General features: G+C 41.8%; 1 protein-coding gene and 1 long non-coding RNA gene across 2 annotated transcripts; both read right to left on the bottom strand.

Moving 5' to 3' along the window:
- Positions 1-234: 234 nt before the first annotated feature.
- On the bottom strand, positions 235-9,538 carry LOC106674995 (NACHT, LRR and PYD domains-containing protein 3-like). The gene is made up of 4 exons (XM_076889253.1): positions 7,664-9,538; positions 4,925-5,098; positions 2,606-2,785; positions 235-540 (listed from the first exon to the last, which is right to left on the bottom strand). The coding sequence occupies exons 1-4, from the start codon at positions 8,755-8,757 to the stop codon at positions 363-365; spliced, it is 1,626 nt and encodes a 541-aa protein (XP_076745368.1). The 5' UTR covers positions 8,758-9,538; the 3' UTR covers positions 235-362.
- Positions 9,539-15,868: 6,330 nt separating this feature from the next.
- On the bottom strand, positions 15,869-19,484 carry LOC143413601 (uncharacterized). The gene is made up of 4 exons (XR_013094209.1): positions 19,430-19,484; positions 16,229-16,349; positions 16,046-16,144; positions 15,869-15,976 (listed from the first exon to the last, which is right to left on the bottom strand). It is a non-coding gene; the product is annotated as an uncharacterized LOC143413601 (long non-coding RNA).
- Between the last annotated feature and the right edge of the window lie 374 nt (positions 19,485-19,858).

Here is a 19,858-nt window from a genome sequence, read left to right as displayed (position 1 = left end):
CCCCTGATCATCTGTTTTTTAAACATGAAGCGTAGTTTTGGACGTTCATTTACTGCTGGTTCAGTGAATTTTGGTTGGACAGTGATGAAACCTGCAGCCTCAGAATCTGTGAGAAGTCTGCTTCCAGCACGCAACAGCATTGTTGTGTTGTGTGGATCCACCTCTGCAAACTCATCACTGTTTCACCATCATATTTTCTACTTAGACAATAACAAAGGAAGCAGTTCCCAGGAACTACTTCCTGTCTTGTTAACATAAGAGTACGTTGCCCTTCAAAACACCTCCACTTCTCCTCTTATTAGAGGACTGCCTTATTATTAATCTGCTAATTCTGTCAGTTGATGAAAGAAAAATGCTTGATCTCACCTGAGAGTTTCCAGTGTACAGTGTGGACTCTTCAGTCCTTCAGACAGAAGCTTCACGCCTGAATCCTTCAGGTTAATGTTACTCAGGTCCAGCTGTCTCAGATTAGAGGTCTGAGAGCTGAGACCTGAGGCCAGAGCTTCACAGCTTCTCTCTGACAGGTCACAGTTACTCAGTCTGAAAAATAACAGATAAACAATTACAAAAATAAAACACTTATGTTGAAGTGTAATGAGATACTATTATATTTAGCAATATTTCATCTTGTTTTGTCAGGAAACTGAGCACTGATGCAGAGCAACATGTGGAGAGAATCAGAGGAGAAGAAGTGAAGAGACAACAGCAGTAAAACAACACTGAATTGTTCAGTGTGCTTTTGATATCAACAGAATGTGTCAAACTTCTTTATTTTGTATTTGTTTTAGTAGAATTGATGATTATCACTTAGATAACAACCACAGGCCAGGTCTAAATTGCACTTTGGTGACAGTTACACCCAGAAATATTTCAGAAATGTGGACAATTTGTGCTCCATTGTATTCAGTATTGAACAAACTGAGTACCGATGACCACTTAATATTTTTGATATTTTATTTCAGTTGTTCCACCTGATCTGTGTTAACTAGAATAAACATTTAAAAGCTAAAGCTATGATCACATATGTACTTACAGAGCTTTGTTGGAGGCTTTGACCACTGGCAGCAGCCTCAGTAGAGCCTTTTTAAAGGCTCGTGTTCACACTTAGATCATCGATTTCTACTTACATTTCTTTCTGGGAAAAATGGAGATTACTTTGAAAACGAAAACTATTTTCCCCAAAAATCAGCCCTGGATTAGTAAATCACTCCAACATGTTCTCAGGCAGAAGAAGCTGTCTTGTTATGAGGGAGAGAAGAAAAGCAGCTAAAATCAGGTGTAAAAGTAAAGCAGAGGATGAGCTGAATAAAGGACACTCAAGGCTGGCTTGGAAAGGAATGAAGTCCATGGTGGGGATGCAGAACAAGGAGCAAAGATGAATGTGATGCTGAATCAGCAGAAGACTTGGACTCATTTGATTACAGCTTTGATATCATTGATTTCAATGAAGAGCTTTGTGATTGTAGCAAAGGGCTGGTAGCTCTGAGAGTCCCACTGATGAGGTGTTTGTGAAGGTTCGCAGTTATCTAAAGAGCTTAGAAAAAAAGGCATCTGGACTTCTTTAAGTTTTTTGAAGACGTTTCGCCTTTCACCTCTCATCCAAGAAGCTTCTTTATTTCTAGGGTCAAATGGTGGAGAGTCCCAGATTAGCCTGTGTACAAACAGACTTCAGCCATATGAGAGTGAGTGTGAGTGAATGAGAGCACACACAGGACACTCTGATCTCTGAATGTGTGTGACGCAGTGAAAAAGAGGATTGTACTGGATATACTGTGACTGACAAACAGAGTTTAAAGAGAAAGGTGTTTGGATTAAAATGGATTATGCTAAAGTGAACGTGCTAATGAAATCTGAACTGACTGAAATGTGAAGTGAAGATAATTCAGATGTAAAAGAGAGAGAAACTGATAATAAGGTGGGGCTGGAGATCAGTGAAGGGCATGTAAACACCCGATTGGCTGAGTAGATATCAGATCGACAGTTTCACAGTTTTCCCTGTGGATTATAACTTTAAGAAGATGTAACATTCATCAAGGAATCCTGCTCTCCGGATTATTTCCATGAACACTGAGCTGGATCACATCTACAGTGCTGGAAGTGCCCGTCTCACCACCAACCTCTCTGTGCACATTCACTTTTTAACCCTTTGTGAGACACTAAAGGTGTAAATCTGAGTATTTATCTATGTTAGGGCAAACACCTCTAATAGGTTGGTTTAGTCTTTCCAAGTCATATCTTCCCTTAGATCTGCGGTCCAGGCTCCTAAAATCATCCTAGTTTAACAAGCACTACAATCTAGAGGAGAGCTGCACTAACAGGTGTGACTGATGAGATCTGACCTGCAAGGATACTCGTGTTTATGTATATCAGGACAAGCAGGGAAGACCTGGACATCAACTCTGTCAGGCTGCCTGAGTCCTCTCACCCACATCAGCTCAGAACTCTGCATTATCTACTGAGTCAGACTCAGAGGATCAGGGATCAGAAGTTCTACAAAGAGTAGAACCAGACTTCCTGTATAGAGGTGTGTGGGCCTACTGATCCACAGTGTCAGCACAACTTTCACATCATATTCATCTCAGCACAACTAAAACATGTGACTGACCTCAGAGTTTCAAATCGACATCGTGGATTCTCCAGAAGAACACACAGCTGCTTCACTCCTGAATCCTGCAGGTTGTTGTAGGTTCCACTCAGGTCCAGCACTCTGGGATACGAGGGGTTGGACTTCAGCGCTGCTGCCAGATAATCACAGCTGATCTCTGACAAATCACAGTCCTTCAATCTGAATAAAAAATGAAAGATGTAAGTTTATTAGACAAAGTGTGAGCTTGAAATCATTCAGTGTTTCATCATCTGTTCATAGCTGAAGAAGGTTCAGAATGTAGAAGTTTAGAAAATGGAAACTCCAAACAGCTGAAGCCAACAGGAAGCAGCTTCAAACAAACACAACAAAAGAAAAAACTCTGAATGTTTCACATTAAAGTCGTACATTTATCATAAAAACAGGACAAAGACTTGAAAAAGTCGTGTTTTTCCTTCCAGGAACAACAAGGCTTCACTTTTAAAGGTGAAGTGTGAAAGAAATGGACATATTTGAAGTCCAACACCTTTTTCCAGTCACATTATTAAAGCAGACAAACTACAAGCTCATTTTCATTCCATCAAGTCATCTTCTGACCTGGACTAACAACACTGGTCTCTATGTGCAGCTGGCTGTGAGACCAGTGCTCAGGGAGCGTCTACAAAGTGCAACACTGAAAGAACATCACACACTCATTTGCTTCCATCATCCAACCTGAAGAGGAAACAGAGACGGCTCCCCTTCAAAGTAAAAGCTGCTCCTTTTGGACACAGTATCAAAGAAAGTCTACAGTATAACATAGAAAAGACAGAACAAAGTTTTGGTTGTTTTTAAATTGTGCAGAAATGAAACTACACTAAGCTCAATTATGTGACAGACATTTCATCCCATGTCAGTTTGGCCTCATCCTGGGCCGGATTATCCAGCACACACTCTGACCACAGGCCCAGGGGCCACGCACAGCTGGGCTCCATCCAAGAGACAGGAAACAAACCAACACAATAATAAAAAGCACCATGTGATCTTCTTACATCTTCAAGACAAACATAGTAAAAACATGAGCATATTGGCATCGTTCTAATCCCATATGGGAGCTGCCAGTCACTGACTCACACTGCAAAACAGAATTGTTGAAGATTTAATTTTAATTTCAATTGAGATTTGATTTTTTTCTTGTGTGCAACACAGATTTTCTGTGTGCAGAGACGTGCCAGCAGCGCGCAGTTGCACGAGCGCAGCTTAGAGGGAACATTGGGCACCACCACAGTTCACTTCAACAAAACTTTACTTCAGATTTGTTTTCATGTTTTGATCCAGTGATGAGAGCCGTTTCCCCCATGTCCAGTCCTTGTACTAAGCTAGGCTAAACATGTCCAGGGCCTGTCTCTGTGCAGCTTTTAATCTGATGTTAATAAGGTAGAAATGGAGGAAGAAGAAAATGACTTCATCAATCAACATGCAGCTACCAACCCAAATGGTGAGGTGGTGGTTAGTTATTACTGTTGTTTCTGATCCCCTACATTATCCTACATTCAAATATATTCTCCAGCTACAATAGTGTTTGTGTTCCTAAAAGGATTTCATGAATGTGTTACTGTTCATGTCACATCTGTATGAAACAAAGAGGAAGTGAGGTTTATCCTTCATGATCACAAACTGTTCCAGCATGTAAACCTGAGATCTGTGTGGAGCAGCTGACCTGTACGATGTGCTCAACACAAACATTATTTACCATCAGTTACTGTGTGACTGAACCACGTGGGTGTATGAAACATCGCTTTCAGTTTTAATAGCACATGGCAACATTCAGACGTGACTCTATACAGTAACACTTTGATTTGTTACAGTGAGGAGACTGTTGAAGGAACGATGAGGGGAAACTGTAACAGCAGCAACAGAAACCAGGAGACAAAGCTGAGGTCTGGGTTCCTCTATGCTACACACAGCCTCCTGCTCCTGGACTTTAGTAAACACATAAATGTCTCCAAGTACACTTACTTCAGAAACTCTATTAAACTCATTACAAGTTTACTTCAGCTTTAAATTACTCACAACATCAGCACACATGAGTAAACAAAGTAACTCACAGCTACTGTTCAAGTTTAGTCATCTTTAATACAAATATACCTCATTATTATGAATCTCACAGCTACCTGCTCATTGAACTGAACAATAATTCTGTTTGACCATTAAAACAAAATATGTGACTGTAAAAAATGTTCAGACAGTAATTAAGAATCTCCTAAGCAATCCAAAGATAAAGAAAAGTTCACCTGCCAATTCTATAAAGCTTGGTTGTTTGTACAATAATATCATTTAATGATATGTTTGGATCCTGACCTGAGAGTTTCCAGTGTACAATGTGGACTCTGCAGTGCAGCAGACAGAAGTTTCACCCCTGAATCCCGCAGGTCATTGTTACTCAGGTCCAGCTCTTTCAGACTAGAGGACTGGGAGTTGAGAACTGAGGACAGAGCATCACAGCTTCTCTCTGAGAGGTTACAGCCACTCAGTCTGGAAGAAAACAAACAAACAATTAAATCAGTCAAATGAAACATTTTTAATGCCAGCATGCAATACAATTATTGGTTAACTAAATAGCTTCATTAAAACACAACTCTTCTTCTATAGCAGCACTTACTCCTTGTAAGCTCCACCTGATCCACCTTCTGAGTCAGAAGACATGAAAACAAACTGTAAATCTAGTAGAAACATGATTGGAAATCTTCTCAGATCCATTTGTACATTTAGAGCCTGATCCTGAAATATAGCAGCACGGACATTCACAGCAGCAAAGGGTTCTTGCTGATCTGAGCTGGCTTGGCCCTGGCTTATTGAAGATTAAAGAAAGCGGAATCAGCTGTTCAAACCCCCACAAGGCTGCCCGCTGTGGCTGAAACAATGGGACGGGTCGTGACTTCTCAAAATGGGCTCATTGAACGCAGCACGGATAAGATCTTGAAGAAGCTCATGGTGGTCGTGAGTTCTCAGACTTTGCTCTTTGAGCGCAAAACCGATAACCTCTCGGAGAAGCTCGTGGCTCTCCAACGGGAGATTGAGAGACGAGTGACGGACTGTTAGATCAGCTGTCAAATTGACATGCAGTTGTTCGCACCAAAGAAAGCCACCATCATTTCATGCGGCTAACATACCGGCGCGAGCTGTGGTCTCAAGGCTGGAGCTGAACATAACAAATCTCACCCTGATAACAGACGGTGTTTAGACTTTCCTTCCCATCCTAAGCATGCTTATCCCCTCCCGGTGCAGACGGTGGGTCGAGGGGACCAGCGCAAATGCTGCAGGCCCGGATGCGCTGTCTACACCGGCTGTCTCTCACCTTTTACCCATCCCTGTTGCTCGTCATGTGTTTCTATGGCGCATTAAGAGTTTTCATGTGCTCTGCGCTAAGGTCATTTTTTGTCTGTTCTCAAACTGATCTCCCTGTTGGAGCTCAGTCTGGGAGGAGTTCTTTTTTCTCCTCATCTTTCCTGATGTTGTGCATTTTCCGCCGTTCGGTTCCGGGTCGCTGCTCTAGCGGCCGACCGGCCAGCTACCTAGCCTGACCCGTCTCCCCAATGTGATGTTTGTGTATTGTATGTACGGTTGGAAAGCTCAGTATCCTAATTGCCCCTTGAAAATAAATACAGTGTTCTGAATCTGAATCTGAAAAGATTACAGAAGACGACTCTGTTCAGTAAATATTACACTCATGCTGTCAAGAAATACCAAAGGTAGGTAAAACTCTGGTTGTTGCAGCCATCCAGTATGACATGCTTTGTACTGTCCTGCTGCAGTTTGTGACACCTGGTTGATGAGTTGTGAAGGATGATGAAACAAACACTTCACTCAATGTTTGTCTTCTAAACTGGATGTAATTTTGGCAGCCGATAGTTTTTCTTAATCTATCCCAGCTGCAAATAGGAACACAACAAATAAATAACTTTACCCACTTGGATCCTTATCATTCAAGATTGTGAAAAGATTCTCTACTCGGAGAATACTGGAGATTTTAGATGAGAGAGATTGAAGGTGATGAAGGGGAAGAGTTTTCACAACTTGAGGCCTTTTGTCTTCACTGTATAGGGCAAAGAAGACAGGAAGGGAGGGAGAAGTGAGGAGAATAACACAGGAAATGGTCTTGGGCAGACTCAAACCAGGCCCTGGAGTCACGACTCTAACCTTCAGTGCATGGGTCACCTGCTCAGCCAGGTAAGCTACAGCAGTCAGCAGTGTGTGAGTTAATTTGAAGACAATGATGACTATAAGTCAGGTAAAAAAAATACTATCATCAACCAACAAGGGGAAAACAGTGAGCTTGAATGGCCAAGCTTTGACCAAGTGTGGCTCACTCCTCGGTCTTCTTGCCCAAGGAGTGAACCACCATCAAGTCTGACTTTAGTTTACTTTTTTTGTTCTTTTTTTAAAATCAAGATTAAATTTTATAGCAACCACAGCAGAGATGACCAGGGAAGGTGTGCTTGAGGGGATATAGCTACAACAGCTGGTTTCAGACTGAAGATGAACTGAGGTGCTGCACCCAAGTCTGCAGGTTCAGGGAGGGACAAACATCTGCTGCAACCAGATTGGAGTGAGAGGAGAGAGCAGGCCAACAACAACAAAGAAACAACAAACACACTGTGGAAGACCGAAGCAGAGTTTAGTTTAAAGTGGAACTAAGGATGTTTCTCTGGCTGCCAGGATTCACTGAGTAATTCAAATGCTTTCTTTAATGCAGGACCCACCATGCATGTAAAAGCAAGTGTTTCACCAACATTTGTGACTAAAATAGACCTGCAGTAGAAATGTATCTAGGAGCATGCATGTGAATATAAAGTATCACAACATCAGGCACATGCAGCCTAAGTGTTTAAACAAAGACTGATAACATAACAGCAGCAGTGATGATCAGAGTTTATGGTGAATCCAGCGTCTCGAGTTCTGGAGGCATCAAAGAGGTCACAGTTGTATTGGAGAAATCCCAAAACTTTACAAATTCATACAAAGACAGAAAACCTGGTGAAATAAATTACTGACACAGTTGGATGTTAAAAGTAAAGACATGAGTACAAATGTACTCACAGAGCTTTGTTGGAGGCTTTGACCACTGGCAGCAGCCTCAGAAGAGCCTCCTCTGAAGCAGAGTATTTCTTCAGGTCAAGCACATCCAGATCTTCTTCTGATGACAGTAAGATGAAGACCAGAGCTGACCACTGAGCAGGAGACAGTTTATCTGTGGAGAGACTTCCTGATCTCAGGGACTGTTGGATCTCCTCCACTAGAGAACGATCATTCAGTTCATTCAGACAGTGGAACAGATTGATGCTTTTCTCTGCAGACAGATTCTCACTGAGCTTCTTCTTGATGTACTGGACTGTTTTCTTATTGGTCTGTGAGCTACTTCCTGTCTGTGTCAGCAGACCTCGTAGGAGAGTCTGATTGGTCTGCAGTGAAAGACCCAGGAGGAAGCGGAGGAACAAGTCCAGGTGTCCATTTGGACTCTGCAAGGCCTTGTTCACAGCACACTGGTGGAGAGATTGTAGGTTTGGTTTGTTAAATAATTTAGATTTCTTGGAGGTTGTTTGTTGTTGTTCCAGCAGATTGAGTCCAGAGTTGATGAAGGTCAGATGGACATGAAGAGCAGCCAGAAACTCCTGAACACTCAGATGGATGAAGCAGAACACCTTGTCCTGGTACAGTCCTCTCTCCTCTTTAAAGATCTGTGTGAACACTCCTGAGTACACTGAGGCTGCTCTGATATCGATGCCACACTCTGTCAGGTCTGATTCATAGAAGATCAGGTTTCCTTTCTGCAGCTGATCAAAAGCCAGTTTTCCCAGAGACTCCATCATCTTCCTGCTCTCTGGACTCCAGTGTGGATCTGTCTCAGCTCCTCCATCATACTTGACCTTCTTCACTTTGGCCTGAACCACCAGGAAGTGGATGTACATCTCAGTCAGGGTCTTGGGCAGCTGTCCTCCCTCTCTGGTTTCCAGCACATCCTCCAGAACTGTAGCAGTGATCCAGCAGAAGACTGGGATGTGACACATGATGTGGAGGCTTCGTGATGTCTTGATGTGGGAGATGATGCTGCTGGCCTGCTCCTCATCTCTGAATCTCTTCCTGAAGTACTCCTCCTTCTGTGGGTCAGTGAACCCTCTGACCTCTGTCACCATGCCAACACAGTCAGGAGGGATCTGATTGGCTGCTGCAGGTCGTGTGGTTATCCAGAGGCGAGCAGAGGGAAGCAGTTTCCCCCTGATGAGGTTTATCAGCAGCACATCCACTGAGGTGGACTTTCTAGGGTCAGTTAGGATTGTAGTTTTGTGGAAGTCCAGAGGAAGTCGACACTCATCCAGACCATCAAAGATGAACACAACCTGGAAGTCTTCAAAGCTGCAGATTCCTGCTTCTTTGGTTTCAGTAAAGAAGTGATGAACAAGTCCCACCAAGCTGAACTTTTCCTCTTTCAGCACATTCAGCTCTCTGAAAGTGAATGGAAATATGAACTGGATGTCCTGGTTGGCTTTGTCTTCAGCCCAGTCCAGGCTGTATTTCTGTGTTAAGACTGTTTTCCCAATGCCAGCCACTCCCTTTGTCAGCACTGTTCTGATTGGTTCATCTCTTCCAGGTGAGGCTTTAAAGATGTCTTCTTGTCTGATGGTTGTTTCTGGTCTGTCTGGTTTCCTGGATGCTGTTTCAATCTGTCTGACCTCATGTTCATCATTGACCTCTGCAGTCCCTCCCTCTGTGATGTAGAGCTCTGTGTAGATCTGATTCAGGAGGGTTGGGTTTCCTGCTTTAGCGATGCCCTCAAACACACACTGGAACTTCTTCTTCAGCTTAGACTTAAGGTTACGATGACAAACAGCAGCTGGAAGTTCTGAATAATAATAATAAAAATACAACTTTAACAATCATATTTTACAAAATGCTGATGACAATTTCTGACCCACTGAGAAATGACTGAACACACTGGTGTCACAAGTAGAGATGGCACGATACCACTTTTTTATGTCCGATACCGATACCGATATCATAAATTTGGATATCTGCCGATACCGATATGAATCCGATATAGTGTTTTTTAATCAACAAAACTGTTTTTTTAAATATCTTGCTGCATTTTGTATAAGTTCATACTCAAGTTTAAAACAACAACTACACTAAAGCTATTCTGTTATACCTGTATGCAAAAAAAAATATTTCATAGTTCAGCAATACTGATCAATCTAATAAACTTAGACCTACACCATCCTCCCTATTCTGGTATTTTAAAGAGTACTTAGCATAAATATTAAGCAGCCTAACTAATAGGGTTCCAACTCCCAGCAACAACAAAAATAAATAAATAAAAAATAGGGAACCACCCCTCACGCTCCACCTCATGATGCTTAATCGACGTAACCAACCTTAATTTGATGCAGTGTGAAAAAAAAATGCACAGAAATCAATTATTTTTCAAGAAATATTAAATAGATTCAACATCTTTCTTCAACAAAATTGCAGACTGCACAGATGGTACCTTCCCAAAGGAAAAAGTACTATAGCTTACTAGGGTATATATATTAGACTTAATAGTTACTATATACAGTAATGGACTTCTATTTATTTTGCATCAAATTAAAACTTTGGGTGTCAGATAATTATTTATTAAAAGCTAGACATTTTAAATGAGAATAAGAAAGAAAAGTATGTCTTTGTGCCCCCTTTTCCCTGTTAATGCCCTATCAGCCCCCCTGGCTAAACTTTGCTAGATCCGCCCCTGCACAGTTACCAGCGTCAGCTACGTAGAAAAAGATCCTCGAGTAGAAAGTAATAATAAATAAATTCTAACAACAGCTGATCAAGCTTAAACATGCTGCTGTTGTTCAGCCGCTGGTTTCCTCTTTCTGGTGCAAAGTGGGCCAAAAACAAACCAGAGAGACGGACTCGCGACAGAAAAGCCGATCAGCTGATCGTTAAGCAGTTTCATGATTGAAGTAGCAGCAAGAAGAGGCAGTCGCTCCATATATCGTTTGTTAAGCTTAATGCAGGAATGCTTTACAAACATTCAGAGATGGACTTACACACTTGCTTTACTTCTCTCGGGATAACTTTGTCGGAGATGAAATGCCGGGTTGCTAGCGAAGCTCCACATGCTATCCAGACCACCGACAGGTCCCGCATGCCACAGCCGCTCTATCACGTGATGCATACTGCTCCGACGTGCTAACGTTCTGAGGCGAGTTACGGCGTGTTGCAAGTTTTGTGAGGTGCTTTCGTGATATTTAATGGATCGGATTACATTTTTTATTTTTCTCCGATATCCGATCCAGTAATTTAGGTCAGTATCGGACCGATACCGATACGTAATATCGGATCGGTCCATCTCTAGTCACAAGTCTCTCATTTATCCAGCAGCTTAAATCTTTAGATAAATCCTCTTACGTCTCTGCAGACGGTCAGCCAGCTCCTCCTGCTTCATTCTCCTCAGGAAGTCCACTGTGATCTTCACAAACGCCTCTCTGCTGTTTCTCCTCTGCTCATCATCCTCCCTCTGAAACTCCAAGCACTGGGGCTTATTTGGATTCAGAGCCTTCTGGATCTTCTTCAGCTCGTTCTTCACAAAAGTGATGATGTTGTCCTCCAGCAGCTGGAACAGAATACTTTATGAATGACCCACCACTCTGAACTTTAGTCCACACAACATCCACTTCTTTACGATCAAGGGGCATATCATCCACGACCTCTTTACCAATTATAGGTTTGACTTTATCTGATTAACTGAGACTTTGTCCACAACTCCATGATCCCAAAGCGTTGATGCTGTTCATATGAATGCAGCGATTTCAGTGGGAGAAACATTTCACTGGTGTTCAGAGCTGAACTACCAACAGGTTGATGATCAAAGCCAGAAACTTGGAGATGTTTCAGGTGACTGAGTTGATCGTACAGACAACTGGTCTTAAAGGTTCACTCTGTTTACACATACAGATCAGTATTTAAGGTTTGACTCTCATCATCCACTGGGGCACAAACTGGGCGTCATCAGGACACAACAACACAGAACAAACACAATCCCCACAGACACAGCAGCCAGCGAAGCAGAAGAACTTCACATCAAGAAGGTCCTGAGTAAATGTGAACGCTGGTTTGAGGGCGGAGTCAAGGAGGCCATTTATGTGAAAAGGAAAGACCATCTCTGAATGGAGGAGGGGCCTAAGGGTACAACTGTCACCATCTTACATGCTGTGATTGCAGCCATTCCCCAGCTCTCTGTGAACTGGACTCATGACCATTGATCAACAACCATTGATCAATGGTCCTGACAATATGCGTACCAATGATCAATGAACTGACCTCCCAGCCCATTGTTCCTTCAGTGGGCTGGTTTCAGTCATACAAATGTCCTGTTTATGAGATTGAAACCTGCAGTCAGCTGAGACTGAAGAAGTCACCTGATGATGATGAAACGTTTCTCCCACTGAAAACATCCAGATGAACAGAATCAAGCTTTTTGGGATTTACGTACCTGGATGATTGAGCATCAAGACACAACTCTGTGACTTTTCTCAGATGAATCAATCCTCTCCTCCAGCTTTGTCTACATCTACCAGCCCTGTGGCGCTGCCCAGGGAAATAATCTATGTGAGAGGTGGAAAGTCATACAGGTGTCTGCTCCTGCCTTCAGTTATTTTATCTACTGTGTGTCAACTGGCTGAACCTCCTCCAACTGTCTACTGTCTCCTTAAACTCAACAATGACTTAGTGATCTATCCATTCTCTGACCAAAGACATCCTGCTGCAGGAGGTTAACATAGCAGCCAATGATGATCCCACTCACTGTGAACAACACATTTGGACCTGATTTGCTGCTCTGGTTTACACGTGAACTTCCACTGCTGCTGTCACCAACTTGAGAGGCTCTACAGAAAAACTGGACTTGTCCATAAAAATCATAAACTACATTACAAGGACAGCATTGCTCAATCAACTCTAATTACTACTGACATGTTATCTCTTCTAACTAAGGTACAGACACTCAAACTTGCTGCTTTCAGTGAGAAGTCAAATGTCTGAATATGAGCTGGAAGCCGCTGAGAGTCCTCCTCCTTCCCGTGGGGTTTACTTTCTCTACTACTTTCACTATAAACACGCCCCTTTCATGCACCTGCAGAGGGCCACCAGCAGATGGAGCTGTCTTAAACAAATCCACTTGGATAGTTAGCTGTAGATGATTTTCTCAGTATGATTGTAGGATTTTGAGTTATTCTTCAGATTTATTTAAACTCCTATATTGTGCACAAGTGTTGAGCGACCCATAATTTCTCTGTACTTTTCATAAGAGCAGCCAGACTTTCAGCTAGTTTTTCTTTTTTAAGAGCTCAAAGTTATTGAAGAAACAGTTATTCAGCTTCATTCCCACTGATCTCGACTACAAACTGTTTCACTTTGGTTTCTGTTTAAAGCCTCGATGTTTAAAACGTTTCCCTGTGATCACATTTGCACCGTCTGATTTCAAAGTTTGTTTCTTTTGGTCATTTAGTCCACAGAGTCCTCGGTGTTCTGAAAGGGACCTATAAATAAATGCATTATTATTAATAATAAAGTAGTTGTTGTACATGTACAGACCATAAATATGGAGTCCAGCTGTGTTTGATGCTGCTGGGCAGACTGACCACTGGGACCCTCTGAGCTCTGCTGCTCCACTCTGTGGAGGAACCATGAAGGATTAGATCAACACAGGATAAAGATCCAGGAGTTTCTGCTCAAATAACTTCATCTGAATCAAGTCCGTCAAGTTTTAGACTCTCAGATTCTGAAGATATATTTTCTGTTTTCTATGAACTTTCTTTCATCAGTGATGGAAGTGATGATGCTGCAGAAGCTCAGAGGAAACTTTGAGAAAACTGTGATGAACCATCAACTAATGCTCTCAGGAGGCCAAAGGTCCCTGAATGTAACTGTGCAGTAGATTCATCGAGTGTTTGAAACCTGACCACTTCCATATGTTTTCATTCTAACACAAGAAGTCCTTTTCTCATTGCTTTGATTTGAGTTTTCATTTGAGTTTTCTGAGTTTCGTGTTTGGAGTCGAGTCTAATCAATGATCTGACAGAAGAACATTAAAAAGGATTTAGCAGTGCTGTCAAAATTAACATGTAGGGTTAGGGTTAGGGGTTCATCTGTTATCATGATTAACATGATAAAAACCTTTAACACGACACATCTGGAGAGCAGAACGACTCAAAATCCCTGAAATGTTTCTATCAACGCACTTCAACACATGTGCAGATGTGCAGCACATCTGTTAGTGACGGCAGCTGAACCAATCAGCTCAATATGGAAGATGACAAACACACACTGACCTCCCGATGGAAAGTTTGAGTATTAAAAAAATAACAAGACGGACCAGCCGACCAACATGAAGGATTCTGCACATCGTGACAGAAGGAATTTTCTTTTCACCGAAGCACTTCCAGCTTAAAATATCACAACAATGCAAAGCACTGATGACACAACTGCCAAGTGGACAAACTGCAGACCTGTTAGTGTTGTTAATGACATAGTTTTGGTTCCTCGTGTCAAAGACTTGAAGAAGAGTGACAGAGAGTGTTAGACTGCTGCAGGATCAGTGCCACCTCCACAGACCTGTGAAGAAAATGATTGTTTGACAGATGGGCTCAGATTCAGGATCAGCTGAGGAGTTTGTGGCTGACAGAATCCTGCAGGTACAGAGCAGAGCCCATCATTAGCATGCAGGACTGTCCCTGGGGGGGTCGGCTCATTCAGGAGGTTAATCAATGTTTACATGTTCAATAAACATGTTAAGTGTGTAAATTTGCCCTTTTCTCTCGAGTCTGTTTGCTCATGAAATGAACTTTGATTCGTTTACATTAAAAATGATGTTTAATGGTGATTAATCCAAATGAATCCACAGTAACCCTGTGATGAGTCTGATTAAACATTTTCATTAACAGCAGTAACATAGATTATATATTATTATATATTAGTGCACACTTAGCTTTTAGTATATATGTTTGTTACAAAGTTGTATTTACAGCAGAGAAGCTGAGTTAAAGACTGAAAACTATTCAAAGTCTCTTTGAATTGAAGCGTTTAACATTCTTTGTGTTTATTCTGCATTGACTTCATTATATGGTGTAAACGTCTGTTACAGGCTTAAATATAAAGTTGAAAAATGTAACTGCAGCTATTGATCAAGTAATTGTGATTAATCAGGATTAATGACAGAAGATTGTGTCATTAATTAGTCATTTTTAATCTACTGACAGCACTAGTGTTCACTCTGGTGCCTCCAACTGTTTTACGCCCTTTCAACACCTTCGTGGTCAAAAGTGTACACGCACAAAATCTACAATAAAACCCTCACGCAGCAATAGGACAGACACACAATCCATTTATCTCTGTGTCTCAAACACACACACGTGTATTCAAAGCCTCGATTTGTTCATATTTCATCTGTTGTGTTTTTATCTTCAGCGTTTTCAGTGTTGCTGCATTTACACCAAAAATGTTTCCATTGATGAATCAGATTGATTTGAATGTGTTTCATCCATACAAATCCCTCCCTGGTGGTCACATGACTCTATAACATAACAGGAGTCATGTGACAAGAGTTTCATGCTGTAAAATGTCAAAATGGTTGAATGTGGCGGAGTAAAAATGTGAGATGTCAACTACTTTTCTTCAATATGAAATGTTTGCAGGGCCTGACAGGAAGTGGACGGACGCTCTGATCACTTCCTGTTTGCTGAAGTGGGTTTTCAGTTGTTTAGAAACCAAAGGCTTGTTTTAAAAGACAGTTTAAATGGGACTGAGGGAACGACGTGTTTGTAGTTTATATCCAACAACATCAAGCAGTTTAATCAAAGAGTTCATGTTACTAACAGCTCACCTCTCTGCAGCAGACACAGGCTGGACTTTAAAATGAATGGGAAGATCTTTAGACCAGTCACTCTGTAAGGACACAGAGCTGGGTGGAGGTCCAGGCTGGTTCCTGTGAAAAACCATCATGGACATTTAAACAATTCCTGTAGCATCACGTGGCACAAACACTTTGTGTTCCTGTCATCTGTAAGCAACAGGAAGTTAATTAATAAAAGCGGGATGGAGACGTGACTGTGAGGGTCCAAATGTGTCTTAAACCAGATGAAATGACAGTTACAGCTGAGCCTGTGTGTCCTTTGAGACACTGCTCTCCTACAGAGATGCATTTTAGAAACCAGGAAACATCAAATCATTTAAATCAGAGAGTTCTTGTTACTAACAGCTCACCTCTCTGCAGCAGACACAGGCTGGACTTTAAAATCAATGGGATGACCTTTAGACCGGTCACTCTGTAAGGACACAGAGCTGGGTCGAGGTCCAGGTTTGAGTCTCTGATGGATCCTGAAAAAGTTATAAATCTTCAGTAAAATTCTCATCACATATCAGCTGATATTATTGGTGTTAGCTTACCTTTTCTCAGCTGACTGTCTTTGCTCAAATCTCTTAATGACATCTTTGACTGAGTTACTTTCACGGGACACAGAGCTGGGTGGAGGTCCAGGCTGGTTCCTGTGAATAATGATGCAGCAGTGATGTGAGTGCTGAGCTGTGACATGGAGAAGAGTCATGGACAGTTAGAGATGGTCATCTCACCTCTGAGCTTTGGTCTGACTCTCATGTTCCCCACACAGAGTGCTTTTAGAGGGAGGGACTCCCTCCTCTCTGTCCTCACACTGATCCATGCTGCTCAATTCAGCTCACACACACTTTCTACCTGCAGAGGAAACACAAATCATTCATGTGCACATCAGCTGAAATCCTCCTTTCATCATGTGTGCTGTCCAAATATCAGCTGCTTCTTTCCTGCTTCATCTCAGTGTCAGCTGGATGCAGTCAGACAGCAGTGTGAGGCAGAGGAAGCTGCCATCAGCTGCTCTGCTATCAGTCCACTAGATGGAGCCTGAAGCACACACGATGCATTCACTGACACACACTGATTCACTGTTTGGGAAACTAGAAAAATGTTGGTCTTGAACTGGCTGCGTAATGCAGACAGGGTAGGATCCGAATATAACGGCGAAACATCTTCAAGCAACTTACAGAAGTCCAGATGCTTTTCTTTCCAAGCTCCTTAAACTATGATGACCTGGATGACTGAGAACCTTCACAGGAAAAATGAAACACACTGAAGAAAGAATGCAAGACTTTCACAATAAAACAGCAAAGGAACACAACACTGACACGTGAGCTTGACAGAGGAGTGGAGGAAAGGCAGACGAGAGTGAGCGAGGGAAAGAGGAGACAAGAGAGACATGACAGGCTGAGGAAATATAGAATGGAGCACCAGGCCTCACACAAACACAAACACACACAAACACACACAAACACACACAGAGACACACAGAGACACAGAGGGAATCTAATGATCAAGGAACTAAACAGGAAGTATAAGAAACTCAAAGAAGCATAAATAAGACTGTAAATGAACCAGAACCATAAACCATAATACAAAAAATGCAAAGTGCTTGGTCAAAGGGACCCAGAACCATTAAAGTTCTTTTCTTTGCTCTTCACTGTTTGAGTGCAGACAGACTCCACGTTAAACTATGACAGCACCGTCCCTGCTGCTGCTGTCAGACCTGTTATTCACTCACTGCTCGCCAGTGTTTCTAATGAGTTTTACTCATCCATGAGAGTTTAAAGCTTGCACTTACAAGCAATGTTCCCTCTAATGTTTCACTTGTCTGAGCGAACACACAACCTCCCTGAGCGATCCACTGTGAGCGACATTAGACGTGTGCACTGTGGTCACGCCAGCGTCGAATCCATCCAAGTTACATGTTTATTAAAATAATCAATTTACAGCGTTTACATTTCTGTTAAACTACTTTTAATTAACTGCTTTAGCCCACTTACAATGAAAGTTAAAAAAGAAAATCTTGTTCATGACCTGTAGCATGTTAACACTATTGGAAGGAAAAATAACTTGAACTTCAATTTTGAAAACACAACTTTCTTTAAATAAAGCTCTGACTTGTATTATGAGTCTGTGGTCTGGGAGAGAGTCTGTAACTCTGTCTGCAACATACAGTAAATAATGACCAATGTTGGGCAGTTAATTATATAGTTACTTCTTCAAAAAAGTAACTGAGTTTTGCAAACAGAGTTTTTTGCAGCTGTTTACTGCAAAAAACTACAGCCAAGGTGTTTTTTTAAAAATAAACATTTCAAACTATTTACAGAACAATCAGCTGTTCTGCATCAAATCTGATGCCACACAAATTATTTGTGCCGCTCCAAAAAATAATTTCTGTCCACTATGAGATGAAGGAGAACAGCAGCCTGATACCTGCAGGCCTGACAGCAGCAGATGTGTCACTGCTGTAACACCTGTAACACTCAGCAGTCGCCTCATTGTTCTGACACACACAACAACACTATTGACTACACTACACACTAACTACACACTAACCACACAAGATTTGCTCTAAACGTCTCAAATCTCTCACATCTCAAAACACCGCCGTCACTCCGTTTCTTAACAACTAAATGCCATGTTTTGATTGGTCGACATGGTACATTTTTCGACCAATAGGAAAGGCTGGGGGTTGGTATTGTTTTTGCTCACAGGCTTTCGAGCGTTTTCCTTATAAAACGCAGTTTTTACCGTTTCTTCCTGCAGTAAATATAAACAACGACAGTATTCAGGAAGAAAACCAAACATTGCAGATATTTTATCATAACTCTGGTTTTACGTGGTCGATCAACACAATTTAAAAACTGGTATAAAGTCCACACTTTTCCTGTCAGTTGTTCCGTCTGTCCTGCTCACATCTCCAATGGTTGTACACGTTGTCATTAACGTGGCTTCACTCCACATCAGCCGCTTTGCTAAAACACCGGCACATATTTACTTTAATTTCAATTCAGGTTAGAATTCTTTTTGTGTGCTCAATACAGATTTTCTCTGTGCAGAGACCGTGCCAACAGTGCGCAGCTTAGAGGGAACATTGCTTACAAGGTGACTACCAATAAAAATGAGTGTGCTTCACTGTCAGAGCTACAGTGATTCATCCAGTAGGACTTGATAATAAAAATATTTGTTTGATGCTTTGCATTGAGGCGCATTGTTGAATTTGCAGGGACACAATAACCACAGATCAGTTGTTCAAACCACTACAGTAGGGAGCCATGTCATGAATAATAAACAAATACTAATACTAATACTACTACTAATAATAATGTTAATTTAAGTAATTGTTTTTGACTGAACATCACATATAATGTAACAAGCAGTAAATTCAGGTTAAGTGCATTATCAGCATTTGGAGGAGCTCCTTATCCTTCACTGCTCACCTCTTACAAAGTGTTCACACAGTTTGCTAGCTTCTTTCAGCCTGCTAGCTATGCTAACAAGTCTACTACACACACTTGACTCGGTCACATGACAGACAGCAGAGATAGCTGCTCTGCTAGCTAAGCTAACATGAGTTAGCTTAGCTAGGTCAAGGTCAAAGAAATGAGGCGATGCTGCTGGGAGTTACGTCACAGACTAGCAGAATTTAGTTATTCAGCATAATATTTAATCCTTATTATCTGCTCCTCTCACCTCTGTTTACATCTGAAAACAAGAAAATTTAGCCAACAGTTTATTAGCTTTGGTGAAATTATAAACAGGCATCAGCGCAGTCACCTATACTGTGCTTTAATGCTGGAGCAGCAGGAACACCAGTTAATCTAAAATCTCCTTTTCTCTCTAAAAAGTGACAGCAGACTGAGTCAAAGACAGAAACCTTATTTAAACACCAAATATTCACTTCCTGATCCAGGATTCAAAGAGGACGTTGAACTTACTCAGCTTCTTCCAATGAACGTCTTCACTCTGCAGCTCTCTGCTGTCTGGACCAGGTCTGTGTAGAAACTAGAGATGGACCGATCCGATATTACGTATCGGTATCGGTCCGATACTGACCTAAATTACTGGATCGGATATCGGAGAAAAATAAAAAATGTAATCCGATCCATTAAATATCACGAAAGCACCTCACAAAACTTGCAACACGCCGTAACTCGCCTCAGAACGTTAGCACGTCGGAGCAGTATGCATCACGTGATAGAGCGGCTGTGGCATGCGGGACCTGTTGGTGGTCTGGATAGCATGTGGAGCTTCGCTAGCAACCCGGCATTTCATCTCCGACAAAGTTATCCCGAGAGAAGTAAAGCAAGTGTGTAAGTCCATCTCTGAATGTTTGTAAAGCATTCCTGCATTAAGCTTAACAAACG

This window comes from Maylandia zebra, linkage group LG2, assembly GCF_041146795.1.
Source record: "Maylandia zebra isolate NMK-2024a linkage group LG2, Mzebra_GT3a, whole genome shotgun sequence".
Classification (NCBI taxonomy): Eukaryota; Metazoa; Chordata; class Actinopteri; order Cichliformes; family Cichlidae; genus Maylandia; species Maylandia zebra.
This window is presented reverse-complemented; position numbering and strand designations above follow the sequence as displayed.